Genomic DNA, 22484 nt, shown 5'->3' on the forward strand with positions numbered 1-22484 from the left:
CTTGTGAGGATTCGCTCTGGTAGGCAGGGTAAGCGGACGCAGAACAGAGGCAAAAGAAACGGTTTGTAAAACAAAACTGCAGTGTTTATTCACACATGAGAAAAAACAAAGCAACATTGACAGTCTTAGTGTTTTGTTTTTTTTGCTTTCATAATACAAAATTAAAATACAATTTGACAGTCTTTAGGGTCTATTCACACGTCCGTTTTTTCTTTCCTGATCTGTTCCGTTTTTTCAGGAACAGATCTGGACCAGATCTGGACCCATTCATTTTCAATGTGTCCTGGAAAAAAACGGACAGCTCAATGTCTGATTTTTTCCAGGACCCATTGAAAATGAATGGGTCCAGATCTGGTCCAGATCTGTTCCTGAAAAAACGGAACAGATCAGGAAAGAAAAAACGGACGTGTGAATGGACCCTTAGTGTTTGTTCACACAAAGGAAAGTCCAAACCACAAAAACAGTCACCTTGTTAGCAGGTTCTTTCAGCGTTCGTAACAGGCTTTAGGGGGCCTGTTTCCCCGCATGTGGCTCTCAGCCCTCTAGGACGGCACCATGCCTCAAATCCCAAGACAGAGACCTTGATTCTGAGCCCAGCTGCCTATTTAAAGGACAGCCAGGTGCTGCCAAAACCCGGACCGGCACTTAAACTCCGGTCCGGTATTTGATCTCACCTGGCTGGAAATCAGCCCAGCCGCCCATGTTGAGAGGAAAATACCTGCCTTCCCAAACAAGACCCCTTGCTATGTCACACCCTTTAAAGGGTTTCTGTCACCAGAAATACCTAAATTAAACTGGCTGACCTCCTGCCGGCCCTGAGTGCATGGTAAATCTCGCGCCTGCGCTGTGCCGTTCAGTATTCAGCGCAGGCGCAGTAAGGTAGTCGGCAGCCAGTGAGCGTCCTTCCTTCACTATGCCTGCGCCGAATACTAAATGGCACGGCGCAGGCGCGAGATTTTCCATGCACTAAGGGCCGGCAGGAGGATGCGAACGCTGCCTGGCCCTGTCAATCAAGACTTGGAGGGAGGAGACAGAGGTGGGAGAACGGAGCGTCTAGGAGCAGGAGCAACGCCCCCCCCCCCCCCCCCCCCGCTCCTAGAGGCTAATTTGCATATTATAAAAGTTACATTTATGGAGTAACGGGGGCATAGATAAAACTAGGAATAGGCTAGTTAGGTTCAGCTGACATTAGCACATCGCTAATGTCAGCTAGTTTAATTTAGGTATTTCTGGTGACAGAAACCCTTTAATGGTCTGCAACCTTCTGCAAATATTCAATACTTCTTTCCCTCAGTGGTTAGCTCTTAGCAAGGTTGCTTTTCTGACAACTTTTCACTTATAAAAATGGTGTGTCTCTTTGAGAAAGATTCTTTTCTCCTGCTTTAGCTTGTCTGGCTTACACATCAATAGTAGAATACATGTCTTTTCTCTTGTTTTGCTTACTAGCATCTACTCTAGCCAGGGAAAGTGGGACCAGCCCACCACCCGGCAACTAATACTTGGACCAATCATCATCACATTAAAACATCTATAGTAGTGAAACATAATATTAACCCTTTAGCAGTGAACCAGTGGGTCAGCGCATGTGGAAGTATGTCACATAATCACTGCAGGACAATAAACACTTTATAGGAACTACTGGAGCATTGGCGCTGGAGAGGTGAGGAATTTGTCAGGTGACTACCAGTATTGCTAAGACACAGTGCTGCCCACATTTGTGTTAAAGGGGTTGTCTCACAGTCTTTAAAATTCTCCCGGAGCGGACAGGCTTGTATAACAAAGCAAAAACCTTAACTGATCCGCTAAAGGCCCCTTTATTCCATTGATGGTGGGGGTTTAGTCTTCAGTGCTTTCAGTCCCCATCAGAGCAGAAGTGATAACTTCACGTCCATCATCCATGTGACACACATGAACAGTAAGTGACTTACTGAGCGATCACGTGAACAATGGACGTGATGTTATGACTTCCAGTCTGATGGGAACCTGAAGCCCTGGGGACTGGACCTACAGTACTGGAATAAAAGGGACCTTTAGCAGGTGATTTAAGCTTTTTTTCTTTCTTATAATAGCCTGTCTATTGCCCTGGTGAAGCCATTTCCTTTTCTGATGATGGCATCTCCTGGCAATATAATATGAATGTGGGAAGCTTGAAAGTCTCCAATGCCTGATAAAAGGTGAACAAGAATCAGACATACAGGCAGGTCCATAAATATTGGGACATCAACACAATTCTAACATTTTTGGCTTTATACACCACCACAATGGATTTGAAATGAAACGAACAAGATGTGCTTTAACTGCAGATGGTCAGCTTTCATTTGAGGGTATTTAGATCCAAATCAGGTGAACGGTGCAGGAATTAGAACAGTTTGCATATGTGCCTCCCACTTGTTACAGGACCAAAAGTAATGGGACAATTGGCTTTCCAGCTGTTACATGGTCAGGTGTGTGTTTTTCCCTCATTATCCCAATTACAATGAGCAGATAAAAGGTCCAGAGTTCATTTCAAGTGTGCTATTTGCATTTGGAATCTGTTGCTGTCAACTCTCAAGATGAGATCCAAAGAGCTGTCACTATCAGTGAAGCAAGCCATCATTAGGCTGAAAAAACAAAACAAACCCATCAGAGAGATAGCAAAAACATTAGGCGTGACCAAAACAACTGTTTGGAACATTCTTAAAAAGAAGGAACGCACCGGTGAGCTCAGCAACACCAAAAGACCCGGAAGACCACGGAAAACAACTGTGGTGGATGACACGAAGAATTCTTTCCCTGGTGAAGAAAACACCCTTCACAGTGGCCAGATCAAGAACACTCTCCAGGAGGTAGGTGTATGTGTGTCAAAGTCAACAATCAAGAGAAGACTTCACCAGAGTGAATACAAAGGGTTACCTACAAGATGTAAACCATTGGTGAGCCTCAAAAACAGGAAGGCCAGATTAGAGTTTGCCAAACGATATCTAAAAAGCCTTCACAGTTCTGGAACAACATCGTATGGACAGATGAGACCAAGATCAACTTGTACCAGAGTGATGGGAAGAGAAGGAAAGGAACTGCTCATGATCCTAAGCATATCAACTCATCAGTAAAGCATGGTGGTGGTAGTGTCATGGTGTGGGCATGTATGGCTGCCAATGGAACTGGTTCTCTTGTATTTATTGCTGATGTGACTGCTGACAAAAGCAGCAGGATGAATTCTGAAATGTTTCAGGCAATATTATCTGCTCATATTCAGCCAAATGCTTCAGAACTCATTGGACGGCGCTTCACAGTGCAGATGGACAATGACCCAAAGCATACTGCAAAAGCAACCAAAGAGTATTTTAAGGAAAATAAGTGGACTGTTATGCAATGGCCAAGTCAATCACCTGACCTGAATCCGATTGAGCATTTCACTTGCTAAAGACAAAACTGAAGGGAAAATGCCCCAAGAACAAGCAGAAACTGAAGACAGTTGCAGTAGAGGCCTGGCAGAGCATCACCAGGGATGAAACCCAGCATCTGATGATGTCTATGCGTTCCAGACTTCAGGCTGTAATTGACTGCAAAGGATTTGCAACCAAGTATTAAAAAGTGAAAGTTTGATTTATGATTATTATTCTGTTTTATTACTTTTGGCCCCTTAACAAGTGGGAGGCACATATGCAAACTGTTGTAATTCCTACACCGTTCACTTGATTTGAATGTAAATACCCTCAAATTAAACCGGACAGTCTGCAGTTAAAGCACATCTTGTTAATTTCATTTCACATCTATTGTGGTGGTATATAGAGGTAAAAATGTTAGAATTGTGTAGATGTCCCAATATTTATGGACCTGACTGTATGTCATTTTAACATGACTGAACTTGCACCATTGGAGGGATGCTTTTCTTGAAAATGTCAGTATCTTGGGAATCACTTGAGGACCAGTGGAGGTCCCTAGGTGAAGGATCCACTGAACAATTAACCCTTCTGCCTTCCCTATAATCCAGCTCTGAGCTGATTGTCGAGTGACAGATTAGTCGCAAGGGTTCCACTACTATTCAGGCTTCGCACTTGCTCTTTCCCTTTCCGCTATTGAGATCCGTCAATGGGCACAAAACTGAGCTGAATGAAACGGAATGCACCAGAATGCATTCCGTTCCGTTTGGTTGCGGACATGTCCGAGATGTGGTGCGGAGCAAGACGGATCCCTCCTGACACACAATGTAAGTCAATGGGGAGGGATCCGTTTTCTCAGACACAATAAAAAACGGATCCATCCCCCATTGACTTTCATTGGTGTTCATGACAAATCCGTCATTTTAAAGATAATACAAACGGATCCGTTCATAACGGATGCAGATGGTTGTATTATCATGACGGAAGCGATTTTGCTGATCCATGATGTATCCAGCAAAAACGCTGGTGTAAAAGTCTTAAATGGGTGGTCAGACTGCATGAAAGCCAAAACAAACGCAACGCTACCGAACTCTGCAAACACAAACAACAAAATATATAAAATAATGCCATACAATAATATACTAGTGCTAATGCTGTGCTAATGATATAAATGCCTACAATACATTTTGTACAAAATAATTTGTGCCTGTCCGCCCCAGCAAGGCGATCTCTTTAGGACAGGAAGCTATGCTAAATGTTACCTCTTTTGGTGCCAACTGGCCTCCAGTAATTTCAGGGGATGCAGGTTCAACATGCATGCTGAGCCCAAATGGCCTCCAATGAATACAGGGAGAGCAGGCTACAGCTTTATACTTGCACTAATCTAAATCAGCCTGTGGGAGAGACTGTCAGACTGCATGTCGTAGCTGTCTGCTCATTCGGCCCGACTACCCTATACACATACCGTACATGATCGGTTTGGCCCAAGCATGAATGTGCATTCAATGAGGAGAGAGGATAAAGCCACTGCCAGACACCTTTAAAAGGATTGGGCATTGAAGTTCACTGTGCCTGATGATCCCTCAACATCATCGTGAGCTCCTCATACACTTTAAATGGTCATCTGAGCCCACCAAAAATACTGTAATGTGACCTTTAGAACCACTCATGACTAAAGAAAGAATGCCTGAAGGACTCATACCACCTTTTTCTCCACATCTTATAGCCATGTTATGGTTAGTAGAAAAAGCATTTAGATGGAGAACCTCATGAGCTATGTATGATATTTAGGTCTTGGTTGGTTTGTGCCTAGTTGTGCCCAGGGCCACTGCCTCTTCTCTCTGCCTTAGGCCTCTTTCACACCACCGTTTTTTTTTTTTTCGTTTTGCGGGCCGTTTTTTGCGTTCCGTATACGGTCCGTATACGGAACCATTCATTTCAATGGTTCCGCCAAAAAAAACGGAATGTGTTCCGTATGCATTCCGTTTCCGTTTAGTTGAAAGATAGAACATGTCCTATATTTGGCCGCAAATCACGTTCCGTGGCTCCATTCAAGTCAATGGGTCCGCAAAAAAAAGGAACACATACGGAAATGCATCTGTATGTCTTCCGTTTCCGTTCCGTTTTTTGCTGAACCATCAATTGAAAATGTTATGCCCAGCCTAATTTTATCTATGTAATTACTGTATACTGTATATGCCATACGGAAAAACGGAAACACAACGGAAACAAAAAATGGAACTACGGATCCGTGAAAAACGGACCACAAAACACTGCAAAAGCCATACGGTCGTGTGCAATAGGCCTTAGGCCTCATGCACACGGCCGTTGTTGGGTTCCGTGTCCGTTGTTCCTTTTTCCGTGATTTTCTGTGGACCCATTGACTTTTAATGGGTCCGTTGAAAACTCGGAAAATGCACCGTTTGTCATCCGCGTCCGTGATCCGTGTTTCCAGTCCGTGAAAAAAATATGACCTGTCCTATTTTTTTCACGGACAACGGTTCACGGACCCACCCAAAACACGGAGGCACACAAGATTGTCATCCGCATCCGTGATCCGTGTCCGTTTTTTTCCTATCATTTTCAAGGCAAACTTGACTTAGATTTTTTTTTCACTTTTCATGTCTGGTGATCCTCCAAAAATCAAGGAAGACACACGGAAAAAAAAAACTGATCACGGAACAACGGAACCCCGTTTTGCGAACCGTGAAAAAATACTGTCAGGTACAACTATCGTCTCAGCATGGAGTGACAATCTTCTTAGGCTACATGCACACGACAGTGAAAAAAAGTCAGTTAAAGGCCTCATGCACACGACCGTTGTGTGCATCCGTGGCCGTTGTGCCGTTTTCCGTTTTTTTTCGCGGACCCATTGACTTTCAATGGGTCCGTGGAAAAATCGGAAAATGCACCGTTTTGCATCCGCATCCGTGATCCGTGTTTCCTGTCCTATTTTTTTGACGGACAACGGTTCACGGACCCATTCAAGTCAATGGGTCCGTGAAAGAACACGGATGCACACAAGATTGGCATCCGCGTCCTTGATCCGTGGCCGTAGGTTACTTTCATACAGACGGATCCGAAGATCCGTCTGTATGAAAGCTTTTTCAGAGCTGAGTTTTCACTTCGTGAAAACTCAAATCCGACAGTATATTCTAACACAGAGGCGTTCCCATAGTGATGGGGACGCTTCTAGTTAGAATATACTGAGAACTGTGTACATGACTGCCCCCTGCTGCCTGGCAGCACCCGATCTCTTACAGGGGGCTTTGATCCGCACAATTAACCCCTCAGGTGCTGCACCTGAAGGGGTAATTGTGCATATCATAGCCCCCTATAAGAGATCAGGGGCTGCCAGGCAGCAGGGGGCAGACCCCCCTCCCTCTCCAGTTTTAGTTTCATTGGTGGCCAGTGCGGCCCCCCCTCTCTCTTTTGTATTATTTTCATTGGTGGCACAGTGTGCGGCCCCCCTCCCTCTATTGTATTATTTTCATTGGTGGCACAGTGTGCGGCCCCCCCTCCCTCCCTCTATTGTATTATCATTGGTGGCCAGCGTGCACCCCCCCGCCCCCCCTCTATTGTATTAATATCGTTGGTGGCCAGTTTGCGGCCTCCCCTCTCCCCCCACCCCCTCGATCATTGGTGGCAGCGGAGAGTTAGAAGCATCATACTTACCTGCTGCGCTGTCTGTGACCGGCCGGGAGCTCCTCCTACTGGTAAGTGACAGATCATTAAGCAATGCGCCGCACAGACCTGTCACTTACCAGTAGGAGGAGCTCCCGGCTCACAGACAGCGCAGCAGGTAAGTATGATGCTTCTAACTCTCCGCTGCCACCAATGATCGGGGAAGGGGGGGGAGAGGGAAGGCCGCACACTGGCCACCAATGATATTAATACAATAGAGGGGGGGCCGGCGCACACTGGCCACCAATGATGATACAATAGAGGGAGGGGGGGGCCGCACACTGTGCCACTAATGAAAATAATACAATAGAGGGAGGGGGGGTGGGGGGGGGGGGCCGCACTGGCCACCAATAAAATTAAAACTTGGGAGGGAGGGGGGTCTGCCCCCTGCTGCCTGGCACCCCCTGATCTCTTATAGGGGGCTATGATATGCACAATTAACCCCTTCAGGTGCAGCACCTGAGGAGTTAATTGTGCGGATCACAGCCCCCTGTAAGAGATCGGGTGCTGCCAGGCAGCAGGGGGCAGTCATGTACACAGTTCTCAGTATATTCTAACTAGAAGCGTCCCCATCACCATGGGAACGCCTCTTTGTTAGAATATGCTGTCGGATCTAAGTTTCACGATCTAACTCAAATCCGATGGTATATTCTAACATAGAGGCGTTCCCATGGTGATGGGGACGCTTCAAGTTAAAATATACCATCGGATTGGAGAAGACTCCAATCCTATGGTATATTAACTCCTGACTTTACATTGAAAGTCAATGGGGGACGGATCCGTTTGAAATTGCACCATATTGTGTCAACGTCAAACGGATCCGTCCCCATTGACTTGCATTGTAATTCAGGACGGATCCGTTTGGCTCCGCACGGCCAGGCGGACACCAAAACGACTTTTTTTTTTCATGTCCGTGGATCTTCCAAAAATCAAGGAAGACCCACGGACGAAAAAACGGTCACGGATCACGGAAAAACTGAACCCTGTTTTGCGGACCGTGAAAAAATACTGTCGTGTGCATGAGGCCAAAAACAGATAAACTGTCCATTTTTAACGGACGTTTTTTTCACTGATGCCTTTCTGATAAACGGACGTTAAGAACGGATCCTTTCTCTTGGGCAATTAGAGATGGATGCAGGGGGCAGTGCTATATCTATATGTATACAGAGAATGTTATTCCAAGCTCGTATCCTGATAGCCAAGCACTGGATAGAACATAACCCGCCCACAAGCCGGGAATATATTAATAGATTGAATAATATCTTGCGGTATGAAAGAGGAATATACCTGAAAACGAAATGTCCACATAAGTTTGGGTCTATTTGGATGGGCTGGTTAACTGACCCAAGCTTGGTATCACGGGCGCTTGCGGAAGACTGTCTTAGGGACAAATCTCTGGGATTGGGAGGCTGCAGTAACCTTTGCCTGGTGACCTGGTGCTAGAAGAAGTAAGGGTGAAAGGGGGTGTTTTATGAGTCTGCAAAAGAGGGCCTTGAAGCAACAGTAGACATATTGGATGGGTTCTACACAGCAGGAATGTAAGGACTCAATTTACAGGGATGGTTGTCTCACCGTTTAATAATAGAGGGGGGGGGGGGCGGGAGGGAGTTTAGGGTTGTTGGTGTATTAATATTAGATCCAGTGTAAAGTCTGATCTCCAAATATGAAAAATAAAAGGAAAAATATGTATGAGTGTGTAGCAGGAAAACAAAAATGCAATATATTGTATTATGTAAACATGTACATGCTGATGTATACTGATATATTTGTGATTCCAATGCTGTACTCTCAATAAAAATTACACAGAAAAAAACAACAAAAAAAACGGATCCTTTCAATTGTATGAGGGCAGTCGGACATTGAAAAACGGACAAGATAGGACATGTTCTATTTTTTGCCGTCCGTTTTTCACTGGCCGTCAAAAAAACTGCCATGCGAATAACCCCATAGACTACCATTGGTCTTAAAACGAACATGTGATGACTGTCGTGTACATGTAACCTTACTTTTTCACTTTTAGGCCTCTTTCACACAACCGTTTTATTTTTCCGTTTACGGGCCGTTTTTTGTGTTCCGTATACGGAACTATTCATTTCAATGGTTCCGCAAAAAAAACGGAATGTACTCCGTATGCATTCCGTTTCCGTATTTCCGTTCCGTTGAAAGATAGAACATGTTCTATTTTTGCCCGCAAATCACTTTCCGTGACTCCAATCAAGTCAATGGGTCTGCGAAAAAATAAGAAACACATACGGAAATGCATCCGTATGTCTTCCGTATCCGTTCCATTTTGCGGAACCATCTATTGAAAATGTTATGCCCAGCCCAATTTTTCGTATGTAATTACTGTATACTGTATATGCCATACGGAAAAACGGAAACACAACGGAAACAAAAAAGGAACAACGGATCCGTGAAAAACGGACCGCAAAACACTGAAAAAGCCATACGGTCGTGTGAACTCAGCCTTAGTCAGGAAGAAATGTACCTGCTGACGAGGTAACTACATGGAGCAGATGAAACTCTTTTTTCGCTTTAGCGCACTGTTGTATTTTCTGTTTGTTTTTCATCTATAAGGAATCATTACAATAACAACAGACGCTCTAAGCGCAGGATATTTACCCCCTTGAAGGCTCCGGCTTTTTAATGTAATTTATTGAGTTCACAGAATGAAAGAAAGGCATTGTAAGATGCAGTCTACACAGCTGACAGGCTTTGAGCATCATTATGATGTCACCATTGCCATGGAGATCTGGTTCTAACGGGAAATAATGAATTCTGCAGAGCGCTCTGATAAATAGCGGGTGTCTTTGTATAAGACCACCGGAAACGAGGGATCCAGGAAGGGCTTATATGGTCTCCAGACAAGTGTGACCAAGCATACAAATGGCTCCTACTGGTGACGACGCCTCAGATCAAAGATGAAGCCATTATTTATCCCCCAGATTCATTTGTCTAAAACTGCTCTAATATCACATTCTCCACAAGGGCGTCTATAATGTGCCCTGAATTATTGGATCCGGCACCCAGAACAGGGTCGGATGGTGGAGTTGTGTTTTACTGAGAGAGGCAGGCGTCTAGCTGATGAGAAGGATGTTTGGGAGAAGCATTTAGAGAAGTCGGTGTCAGTCAAGTCGCACTGCTAATAACACTCTTCTGTAATGCTCCTCCCATCTTCTTTTCAGCTGGATGCTAGGCACAGTATATAGTTCCTCAAAATCTCATTTTTATAGCTATATGTTTTCTAGGACTGAGGGTACTTTCACACTAGTTCCATCACAGGGGCTCTATACCGGAAAAAAACTGATCAGTTTTATCCTAATGCATTCTGAATGGAGAGCAATCCGTTCAGGACGCATCAGTTCAGTCCCTCTTACTTTTTTTAGCCGGAGAAAATACCGCAGCATGCTGCTATTTTCTCTCCGGCCAAAAATCCTGAACACTTGTCGGAATGCCGGATCCGGCATTAGTTTGCATTGAAATGTATTAGTGCCGGATCCGGCATTAAAATTGCTGCACTGACGGATCCGTTCTTCCGGTCCGCACATGCGCAGACCTTAAAATATATAACGGATCAGTTTTTCCGGATGACACCAGAGAGACTGATCCGGTATTTCAATGCATTTGTCAGACGATCCGCATCCGGATCCGTCTGACAAATGCCATCCGTTTGCATCCGGATTTCGGTGACGGAACTTTCTGCCGGAATCCTCTGCCGAAGTGTGAAAGTACCCTTAGGCCCCTTTCACACGGGCGAGTATTCCGCGTGGTTGCAATGCGTGAGTTGAACGCATTGCACCCGCACTGAATCCTGACCCATTCATTTCTATGGGGCTGTGCACACGAGCGGTGATTTTCACGCATCACTTGTGCGTTGCGTGAAAATCGCAGCATGCTCCTCTTTGTGCGTTTTTCACGTAACGCAGGCCCAATATAAATGAATGGGGTTGCGTGAAAATCGCAAGCATCCGCAAGCAAGTGCGTATGCGGAGCGATTTTCACGCACGGTTGCTAGGAGACGATCGGGATGGGGACCCGATCATTATTATTTTCCCTTATAACATGGTTATAAGGGAAAATAATAGCATTCTGAATACAGAATGCATAGTAAAATAGGGCTGGAGGGGTTAAAAAAATAAAAAAAAATTTTTAACTCACCTTAATCCACTTGATCGCGCAGCCGGCATCTCCTTCTGTCTTCATCTTAGCTGTGTGCAGGAAAAGGACCTGTGGTGACGTCACTCCGGTCACACATGATCCATCACCATGGTAAAAGATCATGTGACGGACCATGTGATGACCGGAGTGATGTCACCACAGGTCCTGTTCCTGCACACAGCTAAGATGAAGACAGAAGGAGATGCCGGCTGCGCGATCAAGTGGATTAAGGTGAGTTAAATTTATTTATTTATTTTAACCCCTCCAGCGCTATTGTACCATGCATTCTGTATTCAGAATGCTATTATTTTCCCTTATAACCATGTTATAAGGAAAAATATATCAAACTACAGAACACCGATCCCAAGCCCGAACTTCTGTGAAGAAGTTCGGGTTTGGGTACCAAACACGCACAATTTTTCTCACGCGAGTGCAAAATGCATTACAATGTTTTGCACTCGCGCGGAAAAATCGTGCATGTTCCCGCAACGCACCCGCACCTTTTCCCGCAACGCCCGTGTGAAAGAGGCCTTAGATGTTGATGTCTGTCCTCAAGATAGGACATCCATATCAGATCATTGGGGTCCAACACCTGGCACCCCCACCAATTATCTGTTTCGGCAGCCGGAAAAAAACTAAGTGTACAGAAGGCTCCATTCATTGTGTAGCTTCTGACGTCGGCGTACTGCAGCTCAGCCGCAATCTCCTGGTAATATCACTGCACACCAGACCACGTTCTTTCATGTCCATCCACTGTATAGTTTTCAGCGTTGGTAGGTGCCCAGAACGGCTGCTGGTGGGGGTGTTGGACTCCCACCAATCTGATATTGAAGATAAGGATACCATCAGTATCTAACTACAGAAAAATCCCTTTAATGGAATTTGTCCAATTTTATTGTATTTTAAGAAACATGACCAAAAAATTCACCACTTTTTAATACAGCAGGTATCACAATCCGACCAGTGAAAGTGCCAGTGTCCTAACAAGGGCATTGATCTACAGATCACTTGTGTAGGGAGTAAAGGCTGCACTAGAACTCATTTCTCTGAGATGACCAGAACTGGACTGAAATGGTGTAATATACTGTAATATACTGCAATATACTGTCTAATGTGCTGATCCAGTGCAGCGGTCATTTTCCACAGCATGGGGGTGAGATTAGTTTACATTTCATCCACTTTCCTGCTACTGTAAACGCTGCTGATTTTCCGCATGCAATTCTGCCACATGTAACATGCTAAATACTGCTATAAAATGCTCCAATAACAATGCTATTCAGTGTCTGTGTAATACCGTCAAAATGTATACAAAAATGATACTGCTATTAGTGCCAATATACTATAATTCTCAATTTATGATAACCTGTTATACACCTCCAACACTGCGTATATGTACAAACACATGCACACACTCACTGTATACTTTCAGGTATACACACGGGGCACCTTCACTACATGCATGCACACACAGCCACATATATATGTGCACACTCACTACATGGAGACAGCTACACATATGCAAACATAAGCACTACTTACATACTGATGAAACTAAGAAACCCAGTGATCAGTATGAACTTCACCCATCTGCTCACCCATTGGACGGTCGCAGACATCACTAAACGGGTCTCAGAACCACTGACTGCCATACTTTATTTACAGTACATCGCTTACTGACTAAGGCTACATGCACACGAACGTTGTTTGTTTCCGTGTCCGTTCCGTTGTTTTTGCGGATAGGATGCGGACCCATTCATTTCAATGGGTCCGCAAAAAATGCGGACAACTTGTCCGCATCAGTAAGTCCGTTCTGTAGCCCCGCAAAAAAAATAGAACATGTCCTATTCTTGTCTGTTTTAGGCATTGTTACAATGGATCCGCAAAAAAAAAAAAACAGATGGCATACGGAGGTCTTCCATTTTTTTTTTTGCGGATCTGCAAAACACATACAGTCGTGTAATGCTAATGCAGTGGTGATGAGGATGGTCTGCCGACAGGGCCTGAGGGTGGCAGTGTTGACTACAGAGGCTTCCTTAGCTTTCAGTTCTGCAGTAGGCCTCTGATTAGTGGAGCAGCAGGCTGACCGTTGCCCGACCAGTCATCACACTGCAGAGAGAAGAAGGAACATTGCTTGTTGACACCCTCTCTTCATTCTGCCAAATGCACATGGACGGTAACACCACCCCTACCCAAAAGACAACAGTCCGGTGGAAAGCAGAGGAGGGAGTTGAAAAATAACAAACATTTTTTGTTTTTGCTATCTGGCACTGCCCTCCACAGGACACCACCCTAGGCGCTAGACCTCTAGTGCCTAGTGACATATGGCGGATTCTTAAAACGTCTGCTTAGTTGATCATGTGCAGTATTTTGTGATTTAGAAGTACCGGTATACTTGAGAGATGTATCGTTTAGTGACAAGACCTCACTTCTCTTTCAGGTGATGTGCCTTCAGGATTTCTTTGGTGAGGATGACATTTTTATTGCTTGTGGACCTGAAAAGTTCCGTTACCAAGATGACTTCTTACTGGATGAGAGCGGTAAGAGAGGCTTTCATGACTTAGATGTTTCCAGCACTTGTTAACCCATCCAAGTTTGTGTCATCCGGACATTTTACAGATTGTTATTCCGATCCAAGATCAACAAGTCTTGCGCTAAAGCAAATTATTTCTGTTTCAATATCAAAAACAGATGGGGACGTGGCAAAGGGTTGAACAGTTCAAACACTGGCACTGTCTTCATGTGTTTCCAGACATTATCCTCTACCCTGGACAGTGGGATATTCTTCACTACTAATAATGATGAGATGTAAACACGCATTTGTCATCATTATCTCCAGGAAAAGACTGCATTTCACGAGTATACAGTTTATAGGTTTTTTACTGAATTCCTCTTTCCATCCAACTTTTTTGCCTTAAGCTCTTGATACACAATTACATAGCTTACAAGAATGACTCCACTGCAAGCCCTTGAATGACTGCAAAGCTAAAGCACTCAGATGACAGTGACAGTAAATTATGCTGGTCTATTAGGAGTGACTAAATGTCCCAAAGAGACTGCTGGCAGCTGCCACCAGGGGGAGCTGGTTGCATATCTATAAATACTGTTCCCATTGACTGGAAGGGAACCTGTCACCATGAAAATGCAGTGCAATCTGCAGGCAGCAAGTTATAGAGCAGGAGGAACTGAGCAGATTCATATTTAAAGCTCTGCTCATTCTGGACTTAGCAGTCCAGTGGGTGTTTTTTTCATTGATTGACAGCTATAATTGTAGCACACTCATACAGTTATAGCTGCCAATCACTGATAGGACTATCCAATGGACTCCTGAGCATGGAAACCTTCTGTGCTGACTGCTGTGACAATGACTGACTTCAGTGGTGAAGTGTCCTCAAGCGGCACTTGACCTGCCAGTGATGTGACAGACAGGGACCTGGAAAATCAGTGAAGAGAGCTTGGGAGCCACGGAGAAGGTTTGTAGATAACTTTTCACAGGTACCTCTGACTGAAAGGTAAATTAAAATAAAAAACAAAACTGGACAGCCCCTTTAACCCCTTCCCGACCACCTAACGTAAATTTACGTCAGCAGTCCTGACATGTCATGCATTCCCCATATAATTACAATTCTGGAGCATCTTCTTCTGTCTGTATGATGTGCCATTCCTTTATTATTTCTACTAAAAGTTATGAATGAATTGCTAGCAGTCTGCAGTAAGGGTACAGAAGAGAGGTAACAAGTTGGGGGGGGGGGGGTGTACCTGCACAGTCTCACTCTATCCAATCAGTGCCTCTATTTTCAGCCTGTGCAGGTACATCCCCCCCCCCCCACAACTGGTTACCTCTCTTCTGTACCCTTACTGCAGACTGCTAGCAATTCCTTCATAACTTCTAGTAGAAATAATAAAGGAATGGCACAACATAGAGCCATAAGAATAGAGGCTTCAGAACTGTTATTACATGGGGAATGCCTGAAGCTATTAAAACAGACATGCAGGCACGTAGATCGTACATATTTAACCCCTCAGATGCTGTTGTCAAATGTGACAATGTCATCTAGGAGCTCAAAAACTGGGAGTGCGCGCTCCCAGTCGTGCACTGGCACCCCCTAGCGAGGATTGGGTGGGCTGGATGGAGTGTGCGGCAGCCTTGGTGCTCCTAAATGGTCCAAGGCTGCTGCACATACATTCCTATGGAGAGCCTGCCTGTGGCAGGGCTGCAAAGGAAAGCATTGGAGTCTGTGAGAGAAGCAATCTAATGAACTATTAAAAAATGGGGAAAAAAAGTTTTTAAAAATAGAAAAATTCATAAAAATTAAATTCAGCCCCCTCCCCAAAATTAAAATACATAAACAATTAAAAAAAATAAGCTTCATGGGCATCACCGCTTCGAAAAAGCCTGTACTATTAAAATCTAAAAATATTTATTCTATATGGCAAATGGAAAAAAGTCAAAATAGCTAGATATGCCGTTTTTTGGTTGCTTCACCTCCCACAAAAAAATTGAATAAAAAAATTATAAAAAAGTCGCACATACTCCAATAATTACTATCGATAAAAGTATAGATCTTTCAACAAAAAATTTGCCCTCACACAGCTCTTTACAGATAAAAATTTATGTTATGGGGATCTTAATATGGCGATGCAAAGAAAAAAGCTTTTTCCAGTATTAAAATGCAAGAAAAACTATACATGTGGTATCATTGTAATCATACTAACCCAGAGAATGAAAATAACAGGTCAGTTTTACCACGTAGGGAACGCTGTAAAAAATAAACATAAAACCCGCTTCTCACTACATTGTATGCAACCGTAAATGGCGATCATTAGAAAGTACAACTTTTCCCTCAAAAAAACAAGCCCTCATACAGCTATGTTAACCCTTTGGGGTCAAGGCCTATTTAAATTTTTGCATTTTGGATTTTTCCTCCCCACGTTCCCATAACCATAACTTTTTTATTTTTCCATATTTTTTGTGGGACACGACGCGTTTTCTAATGGCACCTACAGTTACGTCATAATGCGTGAAGGGGTTAATGGAAAAATGAAACCGTTATGACTCTGGGAAGGCAGGGAGTAAAAAACGAAAAATAGCCCAGTCCTTAGCGGGTTAAGGACATTCCTAAGAAAGAGAGAGCTAAAGGAGAGAGAAGTCTGTACCTGAAGTACACCGGAGCATGCAGGTAGGATCCTGGACCTCAGCCTGATCAGGTCGTATGGGCTTTCAGAAAATAGTGGAGGCCATGGGGCAATTTGCCCTATTCCTTACCTATAATTTGACCCGGCAAGATTGTAAAGTAATCTAATGGTAAGGTAACATTTCTGCCTCTATTTATTTAATTTCTTAACATTTTCATTTTTAGCGTACGTAAAAAATAAAAAAAAAGAACAAATCAGACATAAAATGGTTGTATTTTTACCCAGAGGAGCATATGTTGTGTAATGTAGACTACAGAGTCATCTTAACTGCTTGGTAGCAAATGGACTAGTAACTGCTTGGTGTAATGCATCATTCTTGGTGACAGCATTGTATGTTTGTGCCAAACAGTGTGGAACATACATAGACTTTTCCTGGAATCCAAATGCTATTACTGAGACATGCGTGCAGATTCATCGTGTACAGCTCATCATCTCTTTGTGAGATCATATTCCTATTTTTGAGATATCATATCGTTGCCTATTCCACAGCTTGGTAGTTTGAAGACATAATAGCAGATATGTAGCGGTGAACTGAGGGTAACGACTTTGGGAGAGATTTACGAAACTGAAGAAAGTACTGTCTATGCCGCTCATAGCAATCGCAGCACAGTTTTTATTTCCTATAGTGCTCAGCTCGGCTATTGCAGAAAGCCCCGGAGGAGCGGATGCAGAGGATGGGAGTGGTAGTAGCCCTGATGAAGTCTTGTGTCACGGTGTACTCCCTCAGGTTGTTGCTCCCTGAGGATCTGTGCAGTGGAAATGTAGTATTGAAGAATGAGGCCGGAATTAAACGTAGACCTGTCTCTTTTACTAAGCGTAACATAGAACTTCAGGTACGTTTAAGAGCAGCAGATTTCAAGTGCAACTTTCTTGCACCAGTCAGGAATATGGAGGCAAGTTAGCACTTGAATTGTACTGGTCTAGTAGTAGTCTGGGTGATGGGTGTCTTAGCTGTAGTCCCTCACCTCACTTCAGTGTCTTTTAATGCTGGTCTCAGCTGGTCACTCTGCTGTCTCTCTTCTCAAGGCTTTACTTGAGAAAAATTGTTAGTTGTTCTCTCTGGAGAATCCTTTTCAGGAGCAGGAGCTCAGACGTGTCCTTCCTCTCCTGTGTCAGGTTGCTCTGGAACTCCCCCTCCAAGCGGTAGAGAAACAGGGAGATTAGACCTGTTCCTTGCCAACCATAGCCATCTATTCCATTTTGGAACAAACTGCCAGAAACATACAAAATGCATCATACAAAACAGTACAGTATGAAACAATAACTACATACAATATTGTACACTACACTAGGGCTGAAACTACTACTCGATTGAATCGAGTAATTCGACACCAAAAAATCCTCAATGCAAATTTTTTGCATCAAGGATTCGTTTTGTGTCATGTGACCACGAAGCGGGAGTGAAGCGCTTGCTATTACTTACTGTTCCGTGGTTACCCGCTGGCCCGCGCGCTGCACTGTATCCTGACACATCGTCAGGACATAGTGAACGTATGCGTGCACTATGACCTGATGCTGTGTGATGTCCGGACGGCAGTGCAGCGCGCGGAGAAGAAGACGGATGAGCTGTGGAGCGGCGCCCCTACAGGAAAGGTAAGTACTGGCCACTCCATGTCCACAACCTCACAGCAAAAAACAGCAAAGTAGGAGTGAGGACGCTGACATGAGCACACTGCAGAGATCTGGGGTGACATGGGGCAGGCAAGGAGGATCCGGGCGGCCGGGGACTGCAGGAGATGCGAGCTTCATTACTGCTGAGCTCAGGGCCTCCACAGCCCGGACAGACAATCTATGAAAAGCATCCTGACTGGGCGGTGGGATTGCGAGCGAGTGGCACTAACACTCCGCAGTCAATGGGATGATTAGCAAGAAGCTGAAGAGTCTGAAGAAGGGCGCAGTCAGCATAGAAGGGGTGTATGTAATAAACACCGGGGTGGTAGCTGCAGGCTCAGCAATAATAGGAATGGAAACTACTATAGGGAGCCCCCCATAAATCAGTGCTCAGGGGTGAAGTCCTCATCTCAGGCAGATTGTGAATGAACCTGAATGCCGGAACTACAGTAAAGACTGACACATGTCAGGGGGGGTCACCGCTTCTTCTCTGTAATATATGTCACAGAGTCATGCACTATGGCTGGATGACTTACCTTCTGCTGTCCGGGGCACTCTGGACCGCTGCCGCCTGGTTAATCATTTGGACTGGCTCTTAGGGGGGCAAGCTGATGGCACTTAGGGGGGCAAGCTGATGTCACTTAGTGGGGCAGGCTGATGGCACTGGGGTGGGGGAGCGCTGAAGGCACTAGGGGAACGGAGCTGATGGCACCGGGGATAGTGGAGCTGATGGCACTGGGGGATAGTGGAGCTGCTGGCACCGGGGGATAGTGGAGCTGATGGCACTGGGGGATAGTGGAGCTGATGGCACTGGGGGGATAGTGGAGCTGATGGCACTGGGGGGATAGTGGAGCTGATGGCACTGGGGGGATAGTAGAGCTGATGTCACTGGGGGGATAGTGGAGCTGATGGCACTGGGGGGATAGTAGAGCTGATGTCACTGGGGGGATAGTAGAGCTGATGTCACTGGGGGGATAGTGGAGCTAATAGCACTGGGGGGATAGTGGAGCTGCTGGCACTGGGGGGATAGTGGAACTGCTGGCACTGGGGGATAGTGGAGCTGCTGGCACTGGGGGGAACTGATGCACTTGGGCTGATCACGCAGGAGGGAACAGAGGGAGTTGGGGACTGATGGCAGGGGGTCTGATGAGTTTTTATAAAAGAAAACAGTCTATTAAATAATTTTTTCTTATTGGAGTATTCAATTGTAAAAATAATCGGTAGAATACTCGATTACTAAAATAATCGTTTGCTGCAGCCCTACACTACACTATGGGCAACCATGACAGTTCTTTTTTTAGACAGTTTTCATAATTATGCATCAAAAATTAGTATTTAAGGGTATTGCGGTTCAGAGATTGCCTGCCCCAGTGCTTCTTAGGCCTCCTGCACACGAACGTGTGTGCCCTGTGGCCGTGCTGCGGCCCACAAATTGCGGGACGCAATGCACGAACACCGACTGTGGGGCAGCAGATCGCGGACCCATTCACTTTAATGGGTCCGCAATCCGCCCATTCCGCAAAGGGTTCCGTAGGCATTCCGTAGGGATCCGTTCCGTTCCGTGCTTCTGTTTCGCACCATTCCGCATCTCCGGATTTGCAGACCCATTGAAGTGAATGGGTCCGCATCTGTGATACGGAATGCCCAAGGAACGGCACCCATGTATTGCGGATCCGCAAATCCGGTCCGCAATACGGCAATGGGCAGCACATGTCCATGGGTTATGTCTGGTATGGCAGATAGACTCACTTATGGGTCAAGTACACCGCTGACAGTCAGTGCATTGACTACATACATGGACTTTAATATGTGTTAGGATGAATCTCTTTGTTTTTAAAGGAATTTTCCAGTAATAATTATATTTTTATGTAATGCCCGCAGCCTGCCTCCATCTTCCATCAGGCTGCCATGGGCATGGTCACATGCTCCGTTGCAGCCAATGACTGGTCTCAGTGGTGATGGCTGCCTGTGGCCACATTCAAGGGCAGACACAGACAGGAGAGGGCCCTTGTGCAAGACAAGCAAAGGGGCCCCTTGCTCTTAAACCGCTCACTATAGAGCACCTCAATGCCTCTCTAACCATCCACAGATGCCTGAGAATGAAAATCCTTAGCTCAATCCATTACAACAGGCAGCAGATAGCAACTTTTAGGAGGGCCCCCCTACCTCCTGGGCCCCTGAGTTGCACATATGGTATGTCCGCCCCTGGCCACATCACCACTGAAGCCAGTCATTGGCTGGAGCAGTGCATGTGACCATGTCCATACCCCGCCGGAAGAAAATGGAGACATCAGAGGCAATGTGGAGGCCCGGTGTGGCACGGTGCAGGTAAGTAGGAATCTTCTTTTTCTGTAGGCAGGCTGGAGGCGTTACATAAAATACAAATATTACTGGAAAACCCCTTTAAGTATCCAATAATTTTGCAGATATGATATATGACACCTCACCAGACTTTAGCATGCAGAACTATCTCAGTATGTTATATATGAGTATATTTTCCCATGTTAGTATGATAGGTAGGTAGATCTTTATCCCCTAATTAACTGTCCTAATGTAAGTTCCATCATACTGTCATCTCCACGTCAGTCTTTTTCTTGGCTCTTCATTCTCCTCGCAGTTCATTTTCTCTTGGAGACATAGCTCGGGAGCACAGTTCTTGCAGCGGTTGTGAAACAGATCCCCAGAGATGAAGATAACCTATTCTAAGGATAGTTTAAGTTATTCAGGAAATATACTGTTGCCATGGTACATAGATCACGTGGTCTGATAAGGTCAGCCAAAGCTGGCATCGAAACGGCGGCTCCCTAGTTTGCTATTTTGATGAATATCTTTCCCTTCTTCCATTGCTTGCCATTGACATTCCCAGTACAAACTTAGATTTCTAAGCACAGTAATGCTAGTCACAGATATTAGACATTTCTTGACACATCCGAAACATTTTAGTGAGATCTGCAAAAATCCTTTATGTATGACCCACCAAAACTAAGATACCTGTACTAATCCCTAAAACAGGGAAGCTGCAATATTGTAACGGAAGCGAAACATCACATAATACAATAGGTGTATGGCAACGTGTGTCATGCGACAGCAAGTCACAGGAAAACTACAATATGTGCGACTTGTCTGCAGCAATTTTAGTTCTGTGATTTGGCTGTAGCAAGCGATCCACGCATTGCGCACAACCTCCATTAAAGTCAATGGAGGAAAAGTCGCCTTCGATTTGCGAAACTAAATCTCATATGTTTGGGGGTGTTTTTTCGCGACTGTCGCAACACAGCCGCAGCGTGTCACGTGTCGCATTGCAAAACCATTGACAAAAATTGCTTGAAATGTTGCGCAACTTTCTTTCGTGCGCCACATGTCACTGTTTAGTCTTATATACATTTACAACAAAAATGTACACACATCAAAAGACAAAGATTAAAATAAATAGTACATACATACAAGTTCACAACCACATCAACCTCGTCGCTATGTATTACAGAACCGCAAGGACTTATAAAGCATAACAGCAATGGGCAAGAAAGATGAAGGTAGAGGATGGTTCTACCTTCATCTTGCCCTAAATTTTCCAAGCATCCTTTGCTCTTCAAAAATTTTTAACAGACATTATGCCGCTCTACTAATTTTTGGGAATTTTATGTAAATTACTCCTATCCTCTACCCAACTTGTCATCGCAACAAATATTGCAGTGGCCCTCACAGTCTGATAAAACATTTCTAACATTTTCCCTCATACACCTGGAAAACACTTGAGCTGAGATTGACTAACTCTGAACTGCTAGTGGTGGTTGGTCAATGATCATACAACCAAGGTGGTGCACCCTTTATTTTGGGCTCTTCAGCAGGGTTATATGATGAGGCAGGGTCACATTGATATTGGGTGGCATCTCTCCTTGCTGCGAAACATGGCAATGGTCATACAGATGCTGGGTATCCTCCTGTGGAAAGTCATTCCAAGCTCTTTCAACATGGACCCATAGTTCAGACAATGGGGTTGTGTACATGTGAGATCCATATCCCCATAAGACATTCTCCCATGCGCCATGGAGGCAAATTACCCCTTTCAGACTTAATTACTGAATCATAGTAATTAATAAAATAATGACATGACACCTTGTGTTGGAATAAAAATGGCCGCAATGCTTTATTAAGGGAAAATAAATTAATAAATAATTAAAACTTCAAATTCATTAAATAAATAACCATTAAAAACTCCAATAATTACCGAAATCCACTTAGCAATAGCGGAGTAATACAGCCCCTCTAATAAAGCAAAGCGACATAAAGCATAAGAATAGGGAGGAAGGCCGGGGTGACGATCCAAAGATCGTGGGATTTCAAACAGGCTCAGGGATTACGTCAGCGCACCGGCTCTTGAATATATTATATTAGAGGCGGCGCTGGACTCAGGAAGGCGACGCTGGGCACCAGACCGAGGGGTGCGGCTGGGCACCAAGTTAGGAAAGGACATCC

General features: G+C 44.7%; 1 protein-coding gene across 3 annotated transcripts in view; it reads left to right on the forward strand.

The window, feature by feature from the left end:
• DCLK1 (doublecortin like kinase 1) overlaps nt 1-22484 on the forward strand; it is a 352916-nt gene that overhangs the window by 143039 nt on the left and 187393 nt on the right. For all 3 annotated transcript variants that reach the window (XM_040426114.1, XM_040426117.1, XM_040426116.1), the window contains exon 4: nt 13642-13741. In XM_040426114.1, the coding sequence (XP_040282048.1) occupies nt 13642-13741 (100 nt within the window). The remainder of the gene's footprint in view (nt 1-13641; nt 13742-22484) is intronic.

Source organism: Bufo bufo, chromosome 3 (assembly GCF_905171765.1).
Source record: "Bufo bufo chromosome 3, aBufBuf1.1, whole genome shotgun sequence".
Classification (NCBI taxonomy): domain Eukaryota; kingdom Metazoa; phylum Chordata; class Amphibia; order Anura; family Bufonidae; genus Bufo; species Bufo bufo.